We start from the raw sequence: 24,175 nt of genomic DNA, 5'->3' as shown, positions 1-24,175 counted from the left end.
AATACAAAAAACTGTACGTAATACAAAGAGGTCATAGGGACGTTATAATGTTATGGTTAATCCCATTATTCGTTGGTAAAAGAGTAGCTCAAGAGTTGGTGGTGGGTAGCGATGACTAGCTGCCTTTTCCCTCATCCTACACTGCTAAATTAATGACAGCTAGCGCAGATAGCTTTTCGCGAAGTTCAAAACAAACATATCCAATTTATTATGGCGCTATTTAGCGTGCTCTTTCCTGCATCGCTGAGTCAACGAGGGCAGCTGCTACGCCTCTGTTGTCAGATTTTATAGGAAGTTCAAGTGGTAGATTATAAGCATAAGAGGTGGTGAGGCATAGAGTTGTTTCTAGTCAGTGAAGTGAATCATAGAGTGTTTTTGTTTCAGCTAACGGTGAGTTGGTCCGTATTTCATTTTCAGTTACTTCGTCGATCAGCTGTGAAGTCGTACAAGTAAGTTTATTTTTTCACTAGAGTAGTGCAGTTTAGATGCTTGTGAACGAGGCTAACGAGCTACAATAAATAAAGAAAGCTTGTAGAAACGTTAAGTAGAAAAATTAAAATAATTTTTTATGATTACGTGGACTAGAGTTTAAATTATTTTCACCAGGTAATTCAAAACAACCTGCGTAACGAAAAAATAACGTCATAATAATATAATAAGTTAGCATTAATATAACCTGGAATTTTAATGGCGTCTTTATTATTTTACCTACATGCAGAGATATTCATCATTTGCGATCTTTACGATCTGTATGTAACAGGATTACTTCAATTCTAGATAATGCTATGTTTCACTTCTGCAGGTCCCCTGCTGGTACAGCGGTAAGTCTACGGATTTACAACGCTAAAATCAGAGGCTCGGTTCTCCTCGGTGGACTCAGCAGATAACCCAATGTGGCTTTGTTATAAGAAAACACACACACTTTTGCAGTATCACCAACATAAACAGAAAGATAAAATAATTGTCACGCTTTTGTGAACTGTCCTCTTCAAAATTTTTAGGCATACCAAGGTCTGTGAATTCAAAGTTCGTGGTTCGTATCTTGCTGCCAAAAAACAATAAAACACGCATACAACACGCTCCACACTTTGAGGCCTGGAATGACTGTTAGGTGTCACTTTTCGATCAGATAAGAGTCGGGTGACTGACTGCTTTTCTTCTGATGTGTCGGTTAAAAATGATCGAAATTTGGAAACAAACAAGTAATCAAGTTTTCGGACATAGTTATTTTAATTCTCCGTGGAACCTCTGCTTTCGTTTACAGGTCTTCACGTAAGTTAAAGAAAGCCAGGCTTAATTAATTAATGACCTGTGTTAGCGCTAAGCGTCGAGCAATAAAGACAAAAGAAAAAATGCAACTCGTGAAACATCAGTCGATATCGATGCACGTATTGGGTCGAGGTTATCTGGTGAACAAGTGTGTTCTTAAATACTTTTATACCAGTGCTTCTGATCAATCAGAACTTGTGGCTCAGGAGAATGATAAATGTTCTGTTCGTCTCTTCCCGTTACAAACACTTCCCTTCACCCCCTCATCCTCCTGTCATGGGTGTCAGACTGATGGAGATGATTGCGTGTTGCTCGTCAGGGCGACACCTGCTGGGACAAAACAAGATCAGCAGAGCAGTGCGGCCGCGGGAAGGTCTGTCAGTCGACGTAGGCCCGCCTCGATGACTGGGAAGTACGTCACCTTGCTGAGGTTTGGATAGGCTCATTCGTCTCTCTTTTCGCTGTCACCTTTCTCTGGCTAGGGACGACTTGCGAAACCGTACAGCGTTTAGTGAGTATAACGTTTTACTGTTTTTTTATCTATTAGAATGTAGACATTCTTTTTTTTAAATAAAAAATTGAATTAATTAATACCGCGATCGGAATAACCTAATTTTATGTTAATTGCCTCGTTTTAAGTTATAAAATGGCCCTGATATAAAACAGTCAAACTTAGTTTAACAGTTATTCGCCTAAAGCACATATGTTTTATGGGACGAGAGGATAGCAGTATTCACGTGCACAGAAAAATATAGCCATAAAACTTTAACAAATTAAAAACTTGAGCCTAGCTATTACGTATTTTCCAGTTTTTACTTATCTTTAAAATGTACTTCTCCTGAACACTCTGGCCCTAATTTCTTGGCCACGTTACGTATTTTTCCTAAACACTCTGGCTCTAATCTTTTGGCCACGTTAAGGGAATCGCGCTGAAGATTTCGAATCAAAGTTCATCTATCTTGTATTCCCATTGGTACTCCAGCAACATCGTTTATTTAGGTAGTTTGTTCGAGTGAAATGCCCTTTAGTCCTATCTTAGCTGTACCACCTTTTCCACAATTGGTTGTGTCGACGTAGCCATGGGTTTCAAAAACAACGTACAGACTATATTGCAAGACTTCACGTAAGTCTCAAACAAACGAGTTGAAACTCACTACACAAAACACAAAATCCAGTTTATATGAAGTCCTTTTTAACGTTCGTTTGTATTTTAGCACGTGCAAATAACGTAAAAACAAATAGTTCTTAAATATCTTTTGCGCGAAGGCTATCTGCGCTAGCCATCCCTAATTTAGCAACGTAAGACTAGAGGGAAGGCAGCTAGTCATCACCGCCAACTCTTGGACTATATTTATACCAACGAATAGTGGAATTGATCGTAACGTTATAACGCCCTCACGGCTGTAAGGGCGACCATGTTTGGTGTAACAAGGATTCGAACCCGCGACCCTCGGATGACGAGTGGAGTGCCTTAACCACCTGGCCATGCCGGGCCTTTGTGCTTGTGAAAAACAAATGAATTTAAGATTCTGTTTTAGTATAATCATAATGTACAGTATAACTAAAAATCATTAACTGTAGCTTTCATATTAACTTTCATCTTTGAGTTTTTAATAAGACGCTCTTGTTTTATGTCTATATGTAAACACAGAATAAGTTAAGACTTAACTCTGAATGCTTTTGTTTTTATTTGGATTATTATATTACTGTGTTAACTACAATAACCGCCTTTCGTGTCTGAGCTGAATTTCAAGAGATACGTGTTTTTAAAGTTCTAGTGTTTTTTTACATGGATCTTTTTTCTTCATTGCCAAGTTCTACGAAGAACCCTCGTAAGCTCGCGTAATGTGCAAGTAACAAGATTTGTTTCTTGTTTCTTTGGAATTTCGCACAAAGCTACTCGAGGGCTATCTGTGCTAGCCGTCCCCAATTTAGCAGTGTAAGACTAGAGGGAAGGCAGTTAGTCATCACCACCCACCGCCAACTCTGGGGCTACTCTTTTACCAACGAAAAGTGGGATTGACCGTCACATTATAACGCCCCCACGGCTGGGAGGGCGAGCATGTTGAGCTCGACGCGGGCGCGAACCCGCGACCCTCGGATTACGAAGCGCACGCCTTAACGCGCTAGGCCATGCCAGGCCAAGTAAAAAGACGTACAATATATTTTGAAATTCAGTAAATGTAAGTAGAAAAACGAAACTTCCAACATTATGAAACTGACATTAAATGTGTTTCCAGATTTTGGCCACCCCAACAGCTTAGCGGTAAGTCTGTGGGCTTATGACACTAACATCGGGTTTCGATACCCGTGACTGGTTTGTAAGATATTTTTTGCCCCACAGTGGCTCAGCGGTAAAGACCAGGTTTCAACACAGATAACCCCTTTTGTAGTTTTGTGCCTATCAACAAACAAATAAACAATTTGGCTATCACCAAATTTGGTTAACAACGAGAAAAATTAAACAAGAAAAAACTGTACATGCATCCGACAAGGGGGTCTTGAGAAACACCGTAAGCACTTGTGAGGATAGCGCATTTTGTTTAAGCGTAAAATCAATGTAAAACTGCATAGTTTGATGACGGTATGAAATAAAATGATTTGACAGTTACTCTTGTAACTCACTCAAAGCCTCAAAGTGGCTGTAATAGGGGGGCAAACCTCGAATTTTCAGCCCTACTCGCCAACCACTGGAACGCGCTTGGACTTCATATATTATTAAAGCCACTTTGTGCTTGCAAATATATATATTCTTTTTTTAATTTTAAAACGAAAGATCCCAAAAAATCGAGATTTCCTTTCTAATTTTCACTTTTCACTCAGGACTATGAAATAAAATGTCGAAACGAGAGCGTTTGGTAATCGTATGCTAAACGCTCATTTGTTAACTCCAGATCCCTGTGAAATTTACATTGAGTGTAAAGTTCCGTTGTTCATCGCAACGTGGAAGAAACGTTCACAGACTCTGCGCGTTCTACCTCGTACAGACATATCAAAGTTTCCACCCTACTAATTAACACTCCTACGAAAAGTGGGGCCTATTAGGCCCCAGAGCAACTTGAAAGGTTATTAATATTAGGCTAATAATTTTGTATTTAAATGAAATTGCCATTTAAATCCATTAATGAATGGATTAACGAGATTCCCACTGTCCCAATCTACTATCTAGCGAAACCACAGCCAGGGGGGAACGGGATTGGAGAAATCAGGACTAGAAACGTCTTTTCGTAGGAGTGTTAACCTGTTCGTCACCCTTGGTACTGTAGGCGCAGAAATGGAAAACTCAGTGCACGTGCAAATGTATTTCTGAACGGGTGGTATGGGTATTAACACTTTTACTAATATTTTTATTTGTTTGTTTGTTTGTTTTGAATTTCGCACAAAGCTACTCGAGGGCTATCTGTGCTAGCCGTCCCTAATTTAGCAGTGTAAGACTAGAGGGAAGGCAGCTAGTCATCACCACCCACCGCCACCTCTTGGGCTACTCTTTACCAACGAATAGTGGGATTGACCGTCACATTATAACGCCCCCACGGCTGAAAGGGCGAGCATGTTTGGCGCGACGGGGATGCGAACCCGCGACCCTCAGATTACGAGTCGCACGCCTTAACACGCTTGGCCATGCCGGGCCCTTTTACTAATAAAGCAGAGAACGACGTTTCGACCTTCCTCGGCCATCTTCAGGTTAACAAAGAGAGAGTTTGCAATTGACCATTACCGGACACATATCTTAGGGACGAGAGTATAAAAGGGGTACAGGATTGTAGGGGGCGTTGCAGTGGGATTTAAGTCATTAATTAGTATCAGGTATAAAGGAGTTCCTTCATATTGGTTCAAATTTGTTTTTTAGTTGTTGTATAAGTAGGGAATCTTTGATTTTGCGTTTTCTTATATTTGTTTCCCTGCTTAATATCTGAATGTTTTCTATGGTTATACTGTGTTTATTTGATTTACAGTGTTCAAAAACGTGTGAAGGTGTTTTTTGGTGGTTTTTTTGTCATAAAGAATCGGTACACGTACATTAAATTTGGTTTTCTGTCTTGAAATGTTTGGAACAGGATATGACAGTTGCAGTGTGATCGATATAATATATCCGATTTTGTTTTCACTCGCAAGTTTTAAAATTTATTTTATTTTGTGAATACAGAGCGACTTAACATCTGGATACTTAAAATTCAATTTTCTGGTTGGTAATTTACGGAGACAGTTCTCAGCATTAAAATAACAATAACACTAATCTCAAGAGTGTCAAAATTTGCTGTAAAGATTTTTTTTACCGATTCCGTCAAAACCTACTGATTTTGTTTGTTTGTTTTAGAATTTCGCACAAAGCTACTCAAGGGCTATCTGAGCTAGCCGTCCTTAATTTAGCAGTGTATGACTAGAGGGAAGGCAGTTAGTCATCACCACCCACCGCCAACTCTTGGGCTACTCTTTTACCAACGAATAGTAGGATTGACCGTTACATTATAACGCCCCCACGGCTGAAAGGGCAAGCATGTTTGGCGCGACGGAGATGCGAACCCGCGACCCTCAGATTACGAGTCGCACGCCTGAACACGCTTGGCCATCCCGAGCCACTGATTTTGAGTAATTGACGTATATTTTTTTAGTGCATAACAAGAACGCATTATTTTTTAAACTTCTAACCATTTCTTGCCTTTTTCATTTAATCACTAAAATCTGTACACCTGTCCTTTAACACTGTAGGTCTTCGATCCCCTATTATTGTTAAAATCAGGTAATTGTGTGGTAACTAAATTATTTTACCACCTAAGTCTTTTCTGTGCCAACTTTAATAGTACTGCCCTCAGTCTACAAATACAACAGAATTATTTCACGCGATGGTTTTTACTGTATAGAGTTGAAATGCTATAAGACTGTTCCCAGTTTCGTACTTTCCTTAAGTTACAACGTTGTAAGTGTAATATACTGCTGGCCAAAATCCTAAGGCCAATGAACATAAAGAAAAAATATGCATTTTGCGTTGTTAGAATCAACCACTTATTTGAGTAGAGCTTCGAAAGATGAAAATAAGAAAAGGGAAAATAAAAATAAAAACCTTTTTAGCATTTAATAGGGAAAATGTGAACACTGTGAAATTAGCCTAAATACCAGCTGGTCAAATGTTTAAGACTACACCAAAAAGAAGTCCTAAACAGGGTAGGAAATGCCCAACAAGAGGTCTCAGTAGTGAGTTGCACGGCTGTCATTGCGAATAACTTCAAACATTCGCTTTTGCATGGTTGATATAAGCGTTTGCAGAAGGCCGGCTGTAATGTTATTCCAAGTGGTGAAGATGGCTTCATGAAGATCATGCACTGTTTGGAATTGACGTCCATTTCTATAGACTTCCCTTGCCATCAACCCCCAAACATTTTCAACAGGGTTCAGTTCGAGCGAACACTCTGGATAATCCAAAAGAATCACATTATTCGACATGACAAAGTCCTTTGTCCTGCGGGCATTGTGGATTGCAACGTTGTCCTGCTGAAAGATCCAGTCACTTGCACACAAGCGAGGGCCTTCAGTCAATAAGAATGCTCTCTCCAACATGCCAATGTAGCCAGTCGCTGTTTGACGCCTCTGTATAACCTGAAGCTCCATTGTTCCATGGAAGGAGAAAGCACCCCAAATCATGGTGGAACCTCCTCCACTGTGCCGTATAAAAAATGTCTCCGGTGGGATATCCTTATCGTGCTTGTAACGTTGGAAGCCATCTGTACCATCCAGGTTAAATTTTTTCTCATCAGAAAACAAAACCTTCGTCCACTTTTCTACGTCTCATGTTTGGTGCTTCTCAGCAAAGTTTAACCGAGCTGTTCCGTGGTGTGGAAGGAGGCGTGGCCTTTGAAGATGTTTGCGGTTTTTAAGGCCTTTCTCTCGTAGATGTCGTCTTATTGTTCTCGAGCTGCATTCTGCACCGTAAGGACCTTAATCTGGTTCGACGATCAGCTGGTGTCTTGCCCGTCGAATTCTCCTGCTCAACGCCGGCGACATTTTCTTGGCCCGACCCCTTGAAATTCTCGTTCCGTATCCCTCTTTTAGGGTCTTTTAAGAAATCTGCAACAGCAGTTTTACTACGCGCAATTTTACCAGCGATGGCACGTTGAGAGAGACCTTGCTTTTGCAGGACAACGCTTATGCTTGAACACAAATGAGTAAGTTTCGTTACGTGTTTGCCGATTAACGCTTCATTTCAGTATGGTCTTAAACTTTTGACCAGCTAGTATTTAGGCCAATTTCAAAGTTTTTGTTTTTATTTTCCCTTTTCTGATTTTCTTCTTTCGAAGCTCTACTCAAATAAGTGGTTGAGTCTAACAACGCAAAATGCATATTTTTTCTTTATGTTCATTGGCCTTAAGATTTTGGCTAGCAGTGTATTTAGCGAGAGTTAAAACTTGCATATAACTATTTAAAAATCACATGATCAAAGTTAAATACAGTTCAATTAAACACATTCTACGTCATCTATTAACAACACCTTCCCTCTAGTCTTTCATCTTTATTTAATACCTTAAAATTATTTTTCTTAGGTTTAATTACCTTAATAAATTCACAGATATCGCTATTCATATCTGTAAGTTTTCTAAATTAGGAATATCTCTCCCCCCCCAAATAAGTCAAACGTCTAGTTCACTAGTATATTCAAAATATTTACATTATTTCTAACACTTTTGTTCATTTAACTTTTATTTAAAATTACTTCTAGTTTGCTCCAGATAATTTAGACATTTACATGTTATATTGTAAATTATCAGTTTTTTCCATAAAAAAATGTATCTTTCGTTATATTAAGAATCTGGCTAAAATTCGTCACAAGTATATTTGATCATGTGAGCTTTGAAACTGTATTTAGGTCATAATTCTTCGAAAATACTACAGTTCTGATGATGACGCAGTAACATGTCAAAACACGTGGACTTGCACAATATTTTTCATCATTGTACAGTTAACATTAAGTAAAACAATATTTTATTGTACTTTGAAACTTTGAATGGTATTGGTTTAACTGTTTATTGTGTAGTATTAAATTTGGTTTTGTCTTTAATTCGTGTATGTGAAAACTTACAGAAGTGTCGTGTTAATCTTGAAGAGAGTTTAACCTGTTCAGTGCCGTTGACGAGATAACTGGTTCAAGCCGATCGGTAACACAATGTCACAGACGAGTTAATTCGTTCTTAATAATACCTAACTTCAACGCCAGATGTCAGCATCATACATGCATTTGACCTACTTACAAATTGTTTCACTTTCGATCCAAAATGGTCACGAAAAAAGTTTCAAAATGAAGAAGCATTTCAGTTGTATTGTAGCAGCTGAAATACTTGGCAGTCAACAGGTTAAGAATGGAATATATGACGAAACACTTTTTTTAAGAAATACACTCGGCTTGAAGAAATAGTTACAACAGCCATTTTTTGTTTCAGTGAAATATAAGTTCATAAAAGTTTATTTCTACATCAAAAGTAAGAAAGTGGAATATAACCTGAAGGGAATTAAAAATATTACTTATCAACATTGAAAAAATTCACAGCTAATAAAAAAATGAAGTGTTACCAGCCATATATAACTTATCGAGAGAAATGAAGGAACATTTGATAGAATGTGAGAAATTCTAGGATAAGAACAAAGGAAAACACTGGCAGATGTAATAGTTTCTTTCTGAATATAATTACTAATTAAAAGTATTATTTTATTACAATTTTGTTTTGTTTTTTATAGTAAAGAAGAATATTTTTTGTAGAGCTACCACGTTTCCATCACTGGTGCGATCATTCTAAAGTACACACAATAACTGACTTTGGTTTGTTTTGAATTTCGCGCCTAATTTAGCAGTGTAAGACTAGAGGGAAGGCAACTAGTCGTCACCACCCACCGCCAACTTTTGGGCTACTCTTTTACCAACGAATAGTGAGATTGACCGTCACATTATAACGGCTAAAAGGGGCGAGCCTGTTTGGTGTGACGGGTATTTGAACCCGCGACCCTCGTATTACGAGTCGAGTGTCTTAACTACCTGGTTATGCCGGCAATAACTGATACATGTGGGATTAAGTTGGACAAAAAATTAACATTTTCATTAGAAAATAGAGAGAGAGAGAGAACCCAAAACACTACAGACTTTATCCATTACCAGAGGTAGAATCAAAAAACAAACTACAATTGTGAATAAATCTAAATCAAAGAATAAGCAACCAGATGGCTCAATTTCTCACTTGGTCTAAAGAAAGTTAGAAAAGACGTAGGAGAAATTAAAACTAATTTTTAAAAATGTTGATAAAGCTCAGAGTATAAGAAATGGATGTTGTAATGTAGTTATGAATTTTAAAGCTACAGATAATAAAAAGAAAGCTATTGAAATTATAATTAGCTTAAGAACGAAGTTATTGTTATAAGTCAACAAAAGAAGTTAAACCTTAATAATAGCAGAGATTATGATTTAAAAATTGAAGAGCTGATGAAAGAGAGTCCGTTCAAGAACGTGCAAAATTGATCTAATAAATAAAAGGTAAAAGTAAAAGGTTAAAAAACTATGACTTTAACATCTCAAGAAAAGCGAAGTTTAATTCCAACTAGGCCCGGCATATGGCCCGGCACGGCCAAGCGTGTTAAGGCGTGCGACTCGTAATCTGAGGGTCGCGGGTTCGCATCCCCATCGCGCCAATTATACTCGCTCTCCCAGCCGTGGGGGCGTTATAATGGTACGGTCAATCCCACTATTCGTTGGTAAAAGATTAGCCCAAGAGTTGGCGGTGGGTGGTGATGACTAGCTGCCTTCCCTCTAGTCTTACATTGCTAAATTAGGGACGGCTAGCACAGATAGCCCTCGAGTAGCTTTGTGCGAAATTCAAAAAACAAAAACAAATTCCAAGTAACTGTATGTTACTTAAGTTAAACGTTTTATCCTAAGTCCATAACATTGGGAACAGTTTTTGACTTATTTGTATCAAATATTAAGAGTTCTGCATACAATGTAGCAAATTTCATATACCAGTTCTCTTGTTTTTTAAAAGGAAAAAAAATAAATACGCGGTTGAGAATTCGTTGGAATGTCTTGAGAAACTAAACATGTACCACTAAGAAAATATTAGTGTTTGTTGATGTTTCGTTGTTCACTTAATTACCTGTAGGAGGACACTGCACGTTTTAAGAATAAATTAAAAGAAAACGAGAATTTAGAAGTTATAGATATAATTAATTCTCTTGAAACATCGTTGTTTTGTGTGTTCTTTTTCGAATTAAAAGTGAATTTTACATAGAGTAAAGGCTTTACTACTGGTTCCCCTTCATCTCTTATCATGAGCCGTTTTACATAAGAGAGTTTTGAAACTGAAGCGTTAAGATAAGCGAAAAAAGAAACCGGAATGTTGGTTAAGGTATGTTGACGACACGTTTCTGATATGATAAGGCTGCGTAATAAAGAGAACTTAATTGTTTCTCCTGATTACCTTAATGACGTTGACAGGTCTATCAATTTTACATATGAAGTTGAGGAAAATTCTGTTTACCTTTTCTGGACGTTTTAGTTAAAATAAGGGAAAATTTGAAACTACTAGTTATCGAAAACCGTTTTTAGTAATCTGTTTCAACATAAAAAATCATGCATGTCTAATTCTCAAAAATATCAATGAGCGGAAGAAGAAGGTTTTAATCTGATATCGTTGATAGAGTTATGAAGAAATTTAAAAAATACGGAGTTAGAAATATTCCATTAAAACCATTTGCTGAAAAAGAAATTTAAAAAATTTAATTATCATTTATGGCTAGTTTATCTTTTGAAATGAGGCAACAGTTCAAACAACAACATTTTTCTTATGTATAGACAAAGGATATCCAGCTTCATAATATAACTGAAGATAAAACTGATTCTAAGCCTTTAATTCAATGGGGTTTAAAAAAAACTTATTTTATCACAGCCTACAAATATCAAATGGAAATAATATCCATGAATATAGTAAGATAATAATAATAATTTTAAAGTATTAAATATAGACGAAGGACTATAGATAAAGTTTAATACAGGGCGTGAATTCCCTTAAGCAGAACTGTATGCAAATTTTATCTCATTTGTTTTTATTGTATATAGTTCACAAAACATCGTTCTTCTGACGAGGACCCCACGTACGAGACTGTTCCCAAGCCTAATAGTATTTTATCTGTGTACATTAAAAAGTATTAAACAAAATAATTATATTGTATTTTGAGGCTTGGGACAGCCTAGTTTTAAGTATTTATTGTGTAGTATTAAAATTGGCTTTATTTCATTAACAGATGTATGCGAAAACTTACACAGATGTCGCCCTAATCTTAAGATAAATTCACCAGACGGTGTCTGACAGATTAGGGAAGTAAACAACTCGTAATTGTACTTAACTTCGGTTAATCTTCGCTAACGATACAAAGACATGTTGCAGTATATTTTAACCCTAATTTTCGTCTGTTTCGCTCTGTTTTTTATTATATCTACTAAACTTACACTTCACATTGTTGTACATAACGAGGCTTAAGGCCATTAATTAGGTTATGAAATTTCAACACCAGGTTTTGCAAGATAAATAAGAAGGTAAAAGTTAATGATTTATTTCATTTTCCATCACCCTAGAATTTGTGAATTTTTGCGGCGAGAGTAATTAACGAGTTAAAATATGACAAAATAATTAGGTTAAAACTGACTCGAGATTCCTTTGACCTGACGTCATGACAGATGGTGCAACTCCTGGTGGGAAAGTGTAATGTTACAGACTTCCGACGCTAAACTCCGTGGATCGATTTCTCTCGATGGATATCCAATATGACTACTGTAAAACATAGATAAATCATGCTCAAACATCTCTTGGGAAATAAAACACTTCAGATAACTTCTCTCGTAACATCTTCTCTTAAACTTCTTTTTTTTTGGGGAGAAGTATTTATAACCATAGAAGTGTAACATTGTTACGAAATTGTTACTTTTGAACGACATAGTAACGTTGCGAACAGCCATTCACTATACTCCACAAAACTATATAATTATAGTTTGAAATCCGTGCAATCGGTGATGTTTAAAAGGTTTGTTTTGAATTTCGTCAAAGCTACACGAGGGCTATCTGCGCTAGCCGTCCCGAATTTGGCAGTGTAAGACTAGAGGGAAGGCAGCTAGTGATCACCACCCACCGCCAACTGTTGGGCTACTCTTTTACCAATGAATAATGGGATTGATCGTCACATAATAACGTTTCCACGGCTGAAAGAGCGAACATGTTTGGTGTGACGGAAATTCGAACCCGCGACCCTCATATTACAAGGTGAGTGCCTTAACCACCTGACCATGCCGGGTCGTGATGTTTAGAAATAGGTTGATTCTAAAACTTTTCGAAACAACGTTTAGCGTGGCTAGAAAATTTACCAGGAGCTTGGGGCAAAACAATTTTCCAAATCACAGATATATTAGGGACGCGTCTCTTAATTTTCTTTTATCAACAATCATGCATGTATCAACATGTTTACAGCTTACTTTAAGGGACGATAATTTTATTGAGATGTTTTTAGCTCCGACTTTTTTATCCCCACAACTCTCTTAGGGGAAGGCCTTCCCCTGCCACCCTGTAGCTACACCACTGTTTCGTAAGTAACTATCTGGATAATTTGTAGACGACCCTTTCATTTAATTTTTCAGATAAATGCCACTGTAACTTGGGTTGTATCGTAAATCGATCCAAAGTAAGGTGTGCGGTTCTACGAGACCACGTTTGTTCCTATGGAAACTATCCGTTACTAAACCAAGCACTTTGAACGTGTAGTTGTTAGGTGGTGGGAGGCCAAGCGTGTTACTCAATATAAGAAAAGTTCGAAGTGTATAAATAAACCTTCTTGAGTCTCTCCTATCTGGTTAAACTGGAGACGGTAGCGATAGAAGTCTGGCTTACACTTTTACTGAGGACAGTTTGTACTGTCGCATTTGTTGTTTTTATTACATTCAACAGATGACGCTACAAATCAACAAAATTTATTACGGTCTCTTTTTTTTTTTTTTTTGTTCTTCCTTCGTGAAGTGATAAATGAAACGGAGAAACGGTTCGTGCTGCCTCATTTCAAATAAGTCTCATGTATTAAATTTGAATCTAAATACTTAGGCACGCCCAACATTGATAAGTTTAACTTGTGGCTAGTTGATGACCGTTTGTGTACAAGTGGAAAGTTTGGAGAGAAAAACCTTTTTTATGCAAAATGTTTTTAAGTTGTCTTTACTCACCTCGACAAACCTGTAATTATATATCGTCTGAAGAAAGGGAAGCATTGATGTCACTAATTTATTCTTCTGGATTATTCTGCAGAGATAAGTTCTTTGAAATAAATTGTGTTTTGAAAGAAAACGTCTGTTTCTCTGGACGTACTGCGAATGAATGAAAATAAATTTTAAGGTTTTTAAGCGTGCTAACAATCTGCATTTTTGGATATTAAAGATGAGTAAAAAAAGTAAACGTGAACTGGAGTGTAAAAAAAATCGGGTTTGTTCTTATTCTGACGTTTTAAGATCGTTGCTTCAATGGAAAACATTGACTGGCTTTAGTATGAACTAAAATGAAATATTTTCCAATTTTGCTATGTTTTTTCTTGGGGTTTAGTGGGAGAAGTCTTGATTCAAGATCAATAGCAGCAATATAGAAAGAAATAAACAAAGTAATGCAGGGGGGGGGTCGTGAAAACAAGGTCTGTTACATCACGAGCTTGTTTCATTCCGTTGATTCAGTGTAGATCGTATAGAGACACGTTCGTAACGAAAGGTTTCTAGTTTGGCGTGTACACTTTTTCTGGATTTTGATACACATAGTTGTTTTAACTTTCCGTCTGTCTGTTCGATCAGTGGTCTGAGCAACGTTAAAAACACCACAGGATAATCAGTGTCTGATTCATAACTGAACACACCCTGTTTCCCCAGGATCGCTGTGCAGCCAAGGTCAATAGACTGCTTGGCACGTAGTAGAGACACGAGGAATTGCTAGAACATCAGGTGCATCAAAGCACGTGATTCGTCCCAAACCTACCATTTCATCATTCAAGGGTGAAATTTACCATCAGTAGATTTATCTGATTTACGATTTAAGCCACGTTTTTTTTCTTTTCGTCTTGTACCGCCTTTTCTTTTCTTCTTTTAAGGCCAAGTCATTCAAAAATTTGAAAAGTTAGGCCGAGCACAGCCCATTAGTAAGCCCGCTGGACTATGGATCTGAGGTTATGTGATTCATGTACCGTTGCTGCTAACAATAAAAACTGCCATTTTCACTTTGGTCAAGTTTCAAATTATACTATTCTGTCTCACAAGAGTAGCCTGAGAGATTACGGAAGGTGTTTTTGACTGTCTGCCTTTTCTCTTCTCTATTGATTTCCAATTTATAATTGGGCACCTAGTGCAGATAGCCTTAGTGTAGCTTTGCGCGAAAGTTAATAGAAAGGCATTGAAAAGTTTAAGTTACTGATTGGTAATATCTTATATCATGTGATTTTTTTAAAGCGAGATATAATAAATGGTCTTTTATTTTTCGTTTGGAAAACTGTTAAGATTTAATTATTGTTAATTTATAACTTATATACGTCTTTAGATATGCAGTTGGAAATTTTTCTACAAGTAAATTTATTTTTGTTTTTTCATGATAGGGCTTAATCACCTTGGAAACTACAAGCTACAGATAAAACGATGCGGCCACAAAACGAGACTCTACTGCATCTTGTTAATTTCATGATCACCGTTAAATCATCTTTATCTCAGTCATCTCCTTCAGATTTTACTGTGCCAGATGTTGATACTCGGGCACCGAGATCGTCCCTGAAAGACAGCAGTTACTTGTGTCTAACAGAACATTGTGAACGCGCAAACTCGTCATCCAGCGACCCTATGCGGCTAAGAGAAGAGTTATGGACAGTTCCACTGATCGTATTGTCGTCGTTGAATACTATCATTATAGCCTGCTTCGAAGCGTTTGTGCTTTACAAAGCCCATGGGACGTCGCCAAGCCGGAGACACTTGTTTTTAGGGCAAATGTTGCTTCTGGGATTGTTTCTGTGCTCAGTGATGGGCTTCGTTTTCGTACCGAAAGCCCACTGGGTTACCTGCGCAGTGCTTCGGATTGGATTAGGTGTTGCTTACACTTTAGTATTCGCAGCATTATTGGTTAAAAGTGTCTTTCTCCTAAGTCTTCACGCTGGTGTCTATCTTCCTGCTTCTTACCAGGGGCTTTTACTCTTCTTCGTCGCTGTCGTGCAAGTAGTGATTGGCGTGCAATGGGTTATCCAGCGCCCTCCAGCGGTCGTTATCAGTACAACTGAAACTCTCACCTGTAACACCAGTGTTGCCGGCATGTTGATGATTCTTATTTATCCCATGTTCTTAATCCTCTGCGTGACTGTACTGAGTATTAAAGCCAAAGGAAACCGCGAAAACCACCGGGAAGCCATGTTCATTGGAGTTGCTATTGGTTTTACGATTCCCGTGTGGTTTACCTGGATACTGGTTGCCATAACAACAGAACCACGTTATCATGACGCCGCAATGGCGTTCGGAATTGTTATGAACGCCGCCATCATCTTCTTGGTGATGTTCTTGCCAAAAGGGCGTCAATTAGCAGCAATGGGACGAGAAGGTCTGTACCCTGGAGATCTTGATGAGTTATCTTCATCTGACAATTCCAGCTGTGCTTCATCTATCCGCCATATCAAACCGCCCTTGATGTCGCAAAACAAACAGGGTGTGATTTTTAATCCTACAACGACAGGTTAATATGTGTGTTTGTTATGCTAGATATAAGGCAACATCAGTTTTTAAAGCAACTAACCCCTTTTCTCAACGTCATACGTTACTAATATAAAACTATTTCAATTTATTTTACCTGTGGTCGTCCTAGAAAACAACAAAAAACATGTTGCTGTTAGTTACAAAACGAAACCCACAAAACTGTTTGTAGCTATAGCAGAGGTGTGAATGTTAACCCTAATTTAAATTATTATCTGAAGACAACTAATCGCTATCGCACTATTTTTCACGTTAATGGGGTTGACTGTAATTACTATCACGCATTCGCGACTTAACATTGATCCGATTCACCAGCTACAAAATTCAGAATTCCACCAAGCCTCTCTCTCCTTCCTTTTGGAGCACTTTCGTTACATTAAAATCTTCCTTATGAGAATTTTCTTCTTCTTCAATAAAATGTGTACTTTCTAAATTAGTGGATTTTGTGGAAACTTGGCTCCCTCAATGTTTATTTCAATTTTCGCAAACACGTCGTGCCTTATGTTTAATTCTTAATTTCTTACTTAAGTAAGCCCAGTTTAAAAAAGTATATGGTGATAAATAAATAACACTATTTAAAAAATGACTGTTATACTTTATGGCACAAATAACATTAGTAACAATTAAATTCTACCAACTTAATCTACGTCACACCAAACGAGTTGTTAACGTTTGTAAATGCTAGAATGTCTCAACTGTTATGTCTTTCGCAGCCCTCTAAGCCTAAAGAGCGTCGGTAATGAAAGTAAAGCCTCTTTTGTACTGGAAATAACTGAAATAACGTGACGTGCTATTATATATATAATATTCTTTCTTGAGTTTTTATTAAATGCTTTTGTAGACCTCGAGTTACGCCATGACTTAAAATACCTAAATGAAAATGGCGACTGTTTGTGTTTGAATGTCATGGTGTTTCGGTAGCAATGAAATTATCTGTTTAACCCTCACCCAATTTTGTTATGAATGAGTATTGATCCCGGAGAGTAAAGATTATTGGAGAATGAAATAAGGCTTAACTACGAAGGGACAATATTAAATTAAAAGAGGACAGGACGTAATATAGTGGTTATCCTCCATGCTACGGATCAAAAGGTCTAAGGTTCTAGCTGCGATGTGCCGCCGAACACCCTCCGTACTTTTGATTGTGAGGCCAATATAATTTGGTTAGAAGTAATCGTATAAACAGCGGGTGCTGCTTACTTTTTGCCCTCTCTCTGGTCAGTAGTTCAAAATCAAACATTGGCTATTTCCAAGGTTTAGGTTTATGTTTTGTTTGAACTTCACGCGAAGCTACACGAGGGCTGTCTGCGCTAGCCGCTCCTGATTTAGCAGTGTACGTAAGACTATAGGGAATGCAACTAGTCATCACCACCCACCGCCAAATCTTGGGCTACTCTTTATTCCAACAAATAGTGAAAATGACCGTCACATTATAACGCCCTAACGGCTGAAAAGAGTGAGCATGTTTGGCAGGACGGGAATTCGAACCTGCGACCCTCAGAATATGAGTCGAGTGCCTTAACCACCTAGATATTTCTGAAGCTTAGGATTCTCTAGCTTAGCCTATGCGCCGCATTAGATATTGATTAGGTTCACTTTGAAAATGTGAAAACTTAATTTTTTCTACCTAAAAGAAAGAGCAAGATTCTTCAAAATATAAACAATCAGTTCACAACTTGAAATAAAATTAAAATGAAACTTGACAAATGAAGTAACTGTTAGGGGCATAATTTTATTATTTTTATCTTTTAGTTGTTATTTAATTGTTACTTTTAAAACGTAAGTACAGTAACTGATTTTCTAAGTCTATAACGAAAACCGTTACGTTTATTCTCTTATTAATCACGAAGAGTAAACGCTATGACACACTTTAGTTACGAAGATTAACGATAGAGTTTGTTTTTTTAAACTACAAACAGTGGAATAATGGTTTTGCATTAGTCATCAAGGGAGGGAGATTTCTAGGACTCTTGAATAAAACAGTATTCTTTCAGGGCAAAGAGTATATGAGAATTAAAATTAACAGTTTATTTTGCACTAGGTGGAAACAAAGACTGATCTCATTGAACGTTAGCTATAAAATTACGTGCGGTCGATTCGGAAATCTCCGTATTTGTGCCCAAAAATAGTGCCCGAATTGTACCGTAGTGTAAAAAAATTGACATTTAAAATTTTTCCTTCTACGTAACAATGCCCTTTGGTGGTAAAACAGTGGTGTTTAGGGACGTAGAACGTTAAAATCTGGAGCTCGATTCTCTGCTGTAGACACAACCAATGTGTCTTTGCTCTAAATACAGTCTTCATAACAGTAGGGACCTGGCATAGCCAGGTGGTTAAGTTATACGACTCGTAATCTGAGGGTCGCTGGCTCGAATCCCCGTTTCACCAAACATGCTCACCCTTTCAGCCGTGGGGACGTTGTAATGTTACGGTCAATCCCACTATTCGTTGATAAAAGAGTAGCCCAACAGTGGGCGGTATGTGGTGATGGCTAGCTTTTCCCTCTAATCTTGCACTGCTAAATTAGGGACGGCTAGCATATAATGTTAAAGATTCAAGTTTCTTGATGACGAGAAACCCACTTGAAATAAAAATATATCTCAGAACGGCTGGTATGGGTATTAACACTTGTTGATAAGCAGAGAACAACGTTTCGACCTTCCTAGGTCATCTTCAGGTTAAGAAAGAGTGTTTGAATGTGACCGTTGATGGACACATGTCTTAGGGACGAGAGTATAAACGGGTACCAGATTGTAGGGGACGTTGCAGGTTGATGTTAGGTTATTAGTTTAGGTATAAAGGTGTTCCTTTATATTGGTTTAATTTGCTGTATAAATAGGGCTTTTTTATTTTGCGTTTGTTTATATTTGTTTCCCTACTTAGTATCAGGATGTTTTCTATGGTTGTGTTGTGTTTATTTGATTTGCAGTGTTCAAATACGTGTGAAGGTGTTTTTTTTTATATGTAAAAACAGCTCGTTTGGTTGAGAAAATGTTTTACGTAAAATGTTTTCTCGACATCACTGTTTTGTTTGTTTTTTCAATTCAACTTTCGTATTTATGGGTGTTATGTACAAATTAGGATATTTTCTATTCTTACTTTGTTTACGTGCGCATCACTGTTAATTGCAATGCTTTAGGACGAAAACAAAAATTTAATAATTCAACGCCAGGTTTAGTATATTAAAAACGCTGTTATTCGCCCAAAACAAACTATTTGAATGAAATACATTCGAACTGCCTAAATGGTATAACTTGTAAATATATTTTTTTTTACGTTTTTATCCTTCCTTTGTTTTCAAAACTTGCTTTAAAGGCGTTGCTTTGTATTCTGTCTATGTTATTCCCACCTTTTCTGTTAAACCTAACAAGGCTTAACGACGAAAACATTTCTTCAAAGCAAAAAGGCAGCACAAAACCTGTAATGACATTCCGAGAAACGTGGGTCTATTCATCGAGGCAGTAAATGGAAGGGGGGAGGGAAGGTATTTTGCTTTCAAACGCCGCAAGTGCAAGAACACCAGGGTAAGTGACTATGCTTTATACCTTTTGTGATTTGAACACCCCGATAGGCCTGCAGGCGTGGGTGCACGTGAATCAAGAAAAGTGATCGTGCTGTTATAACACATTTATCTGCTGTTTGAGAAGCAGACGACTTTTTTCTCGTAGCCCTTAGCAAATAATCAAGGAAATTCACGTTGAGAGGAATCAAGATTATTTTTTGATTTAACTCCTCCTCATCGTAGATGGCGCACAGGTCAAGGATATATGTAAATTGTACGTCTTAAAACCAACTGTTTGTGTATAACGTCCTCTATACCTTGACGTGTAGGCGATTACATCTCGCCCAACGACCGCTAACACTATCAGTTGCTTACAGTTGTATTGTGTGGTTTTTATTGTTTTAGGATCTTTACTGAAAAAACTGTTCTTCCTTTGACTTTAAATTTCGTTTTCAATTTTATCCTTCATGCGTAAAATGACTTAATTAGTGTCTGATTGTTACTTCATTAGGCCTAGAAAACATTTATCATGAGCGCGTTTTTCTTTACAGCCATTTTTGAGAAGTGTTTGATAAGAATATTACATGTTAAAAAATCGTATTTTTAAACCACCAGTTTACTTTTAGATATACACTGAACAACCAAAGTGTTATTCGTTACAGAACCTTGCTTTAAAATCTTCATAGTAGGTTTTTAATAAATTACTTAATTTGTATTTCAGGAATGGCTTTTCATGCCGGACGTACTTCTGATTTTAATTATGAATTTAGTGCATCTAGATGTTAAATCTACTTAAACAGTGTAAACCCATTTTCTGTTGGGGATCTACAATTATAGAGGTACCCTTTCACCACGTTAGACTTGTAAACCTTACTTTTGTGTGAAAATATACCAGTTTTCTGCATATTTATATTAAACGTGTATACGTATGTACACGTGTTTTTACGTGCACGAATATGTAAATTACCAACGAGTGGGATTTTTTTTTTAAAGAAAAGAAATGAAGTATTTAGTCTGATTTCAATTCTGTGTTAAATCTATGATAAAACTATGGGTTTAAAATGGCCACTTTTAACCAAAATTTCGTTATGAAAATGGCGTTTTCTGCGATTAGACAGTAGTTGCCCAATTACACTTTCTGTGTATGTGAAAAAAAAAAAAAGTTGCTAGGTTATAACTATTATTTGTTAGTATTTATTGTTTCTTCTACGATTGGTTAAAAGGATCATTTACGATCATCCACCGACACTCTCTCTGTTATCTTATTCTATAATTAAACCTTGAATGACCACAAGGTGGAGCAGCTACACTGTTTTGACAGGTTTTTTTTTTACTTGTGTAATAGTAGCTATGAAAACATTCTTTCACGTCTTAAGATCAAGTAACCTGCGAAGTGTTTACCTATTCTAATTAGGGTAAGACCAGAACTTCGTTGGTATCTGTATCTATCTATATACTAATACACGAACAATTATTTACAATTTCTGACTCTTTTATGTAATTTACCTTTCATCATTTTTTTCTTAAACAACCACGTGAAACTTATTTACAACACAACTGTTCTGAATGTTTAGCAATGAGCCTTATAACACACACAAAAAAAATGATTTCGATAATCGCGAGGAGCATAACACATAGCCCATTGAATAGCTTTGCGCTTTTGCAGCAAACTATTCTGGAGTGTCTTTTGGTGACCCAAATTATTCATGGTCGAGTAAGTAACGAGTTTTTGAAATATAATAAATTTAAAGTTTTCTATTATTGTTGCCACTGTGATTAGATATATGGAGATAACTTTAGATTTTTCTGTATTTTTATTTTCAAAGATCGAATTTTCTATCCACCTCCACCACCACTTGGGCGTGTTTGGAGGTATAATTTTCCTGCCATTCCACACTTACCAGTTCCACCACCAGAGAACATCTACTTCTACCCAGGGGAGAGAAATAAGGCATCATTTAACCCTAATGTAACATTTTGGAGGCCGCCATTTTACTGATCTTTCATTCGGTGTGTTAGACCATTATTGGCTTGTTTTTTCTTTATTTTTAATTTTAGGGATAAAAATAAGAATTTTGACAATATTTCGTACAGGGAGACGTTTAAATTTGTTATTAGTGAAACTTCATAGTGAAATAAGACTTAGAAAAACAGTAAAACAAAATTGAGTAGCAAACAAGTGACGTATTTTGGTTTGTCCGATTATAAATACTGATGTATGGTAAAATAATTCATTGGGTTGAGTTTGATGTAGAATTTATTCTTAAATTACGAGATATCTTGAAAACGAATTCGACTCATTAACACGACAGAAAATCGTTGCGCAATGTTTAAAAAAGTCGTTCGAAATCTGTACAATTTTTTTACACGTTCATAACTGTAAAATGAACCATTTACCCGATATATTTATATGTGTTAATGAAGAACAGATGCAATATGTTTTTTGCTTCGGCAATAAAAATATATATATATTTTTTTATTTCAGCCAATTGTGTTCTTTTTCAGGTATAGTAGCGCAAAAATTGTTCCATGTGAAAAACAACGTATATTGCACTGAAATAAAATATAAAGTCCAATCTATTATTCGATTTGCCGCTTGTCACTATCAGTAACCCTGTCATTTATGTGCCTTACATAATTATTTCGATTTACTCTTGTCCATGGGTTGGTTCCACCCATGAGGGGTGAAGTCTTCCCGAAACCGCTATAAATCAATGACAAATAATGAATCGAATAATTGATTCGGTTTAATATTTGTTTTCTTGTATTATAAACACCTTATCTGCTGAATAGTTTAAAATAATAAATCATTAGCATTAATGCCATATGTGCCTCATTTATTATTTAGACAAATTATTATATCTATATCGAAAGTGTGTTAAAATGATTAATAATTAAACTCGAAGTTTCTCAACTATAAATGTACTTTATTCTTTTTTTGCAGGTTATGCGTACAGACAGCATCGATATCACCTTGTAAACATTGATAGCAATGAGATCAGACACTGTTATCATCGATACGCAATGTATATATCGTGCTCATTTACCGCCATCTATCGATAAATATTCCTGTTTGTACAAATTTTCCAGTCTTTAACTATGTATGGTACTGGTAAAAAATATCTTTCGTTATATATGGTCGAACGATAGCATCATAACGTTAATAAGAATTTTGCTTAGGTATTCAAACCCCAAACGTATTTTATTCAGATATAGAAAATGGAGTATTTTCAAGAAAGGAAAACCTCTCTAATGAAAGTTTTTAATCTGCTTGTTTTTTCTGAGCATAACAAAAATATATTTGTAAATTTGTTCATTTCCTCCTTCCTAGTCCAGTCTGAAAGCAAAATAATAAAACCCCAATTTAATATTATAATGGTTAACAAAACAGCAGTGAAGTAAGAAATGCTAGTTCGATCCTGAAAGACAATGCTTTACTTACATACATAATAAATACGTATGTAAACAGTGGCTGAAAAGTTACGATATTAAAAGGAAACGACTGCCATTTTTTGTCACATTTGGAAACAAAGAATGATTTTGTTTTTTTAATGCAATACGTTTTTTGAGTTTATCACTTTAAGTTTATTATTTTTCAGTTTGTATGGTGTACAAGACTACATCTAAATTGGAGACTATGGAATGGTTAAGGAATCGCTGTATCTGTACCTCATTAAACACTTTTTCCCGTTTCGTGTATACTGTACAAAGGGTGACTGGGCTATGGACTGTCAAAATTTTAATATTTAATTCGATTTTTGAAAATTAAGTACGAAAATCCATGTTATTTTTGTTGTTTCTCTGTTACTGGTTTATGTATATAGACTGTATGAAAATGTGGTTGCCGTTTTAAATAGACCATCTTTGAAAGACCATGATTAATGGTAGGATGTCTCATGCATAAAAAGGCTGCTTGATTTAATAAATAAATATATAAAGCTGATAGGTGGCGACACAAGATTTTTCACGAAAAATAAACTCAAATTTCCAGCCCTCCTCGAGCTGTGACTTGTATAAAGTATCATGCTGTCAGAACTTTCAAACAGTTTGATAACTTTAAACGGCACGTAAAAGTTTAGTCACATGTATAATTGATTACGTAATGACATGAAACTGAAATTACGCTATTTTTTTAATACAATTTATACTTTATTTTGAAAATTTAAAGTACAACTGTTTTCCGATAAACGAAAGTTTCATCACGTTCAGATTTCACAACTAACCCGATTTTGAGGATTTGTTGATGCTGGTATCTTGGCTTGTTTTTGTAAATTCTCAAACTTGTAAAATTATAATTGGGCTGTTGCATGTATGAATACCTCAAAAAAAAAAAAAAGCGCTAGAACCGTTGGTTTAGTTTTTGTTAAGCGCAAAGCTACATAATAGGGTACGTGTACTCTGTCTACCCCAGGTATCAAACTCTGGTCTTTAGCGTTGCAAGTACGCTATACCACTTGAGTTAATGTGGCCCTTTAATAACAATGCACGTTGTTCCTTGCTGCCCTTGGTAATAATACTGCATTCATTGTCGATCGTACTTTATTAGGACGAGGTCCAATCAAATAAAGGCAGTGGATCTGTGTCAGTATGTGGTTCAAATGAATTGTTGGTTCTTCAATTTTGTACCAAATAAT

General features: G+C 36.6%; 1 protein-coding gene across 2 annotated transcripts; it reads left to right on the top strand.

Annotated features, from left to right (window-relative positions):
* The first annotated feature begins 297 nt into the window (after positions 1 to 297).
* Positions 298 to 23,484, top strand: LOC143253791 (metabotropic glutamate receptor 3-like). 2 transcript variants are annotated; one of them, XM_076508172.1, is made up of 5 exons: positions 298 to 449; positions 803 to 1,780; positions 14,908 to 16,022; positions 21,368 to 21,551; positions 22,486 to 23,484. In XM_076508172.1, the coding sequence occupies exons 3-4, from the start codon at positions 14,948 to 14,950 to the stop codon at positions 21,538 to 21,540; spliced, it is 1,248 nt and encodes a 415-aa protein (XP_076364287.1). In that variant the 5' UTR covers positions 298 to 449; positions 803 to 1,780; positions 14,908 to 14,947; the 3' UTR covers positions 21,541 to 21,551; positions 22,486 to 23,484. The 2 variants fall into 2 exon arrangements, with proteins under 2 accessions (XP_076364287.1, XP_076364288.1); XM_076508173.1 differs by lacking the exons at positions 298 to 449; positions 803 to 1,780 and adding an exon at positions 7,208 to 7,430.
* The last annotated feature ends 691 nt before the right edge of the window (positions 23,485 to 24,175 follow it).

The sequence above is a fragment of the Tachypleus tridentatus genome, chromosome 6 (assembly GCF_004210375.1).
Source record: "Tachypleus tridentatus isolate NWPU-2018 chromosome 6, ASM421037v1, whole genome shotgun sequence".
NCBI lineage: Eukaryota > Metazoa > Arthropoda > Merostomata > Xiphosura > Limulidae > Tachypleus > Tachypleus tridentatus.
This window is presented reverse-complemented; position numbering and strand designations above follow the sequence as displayed.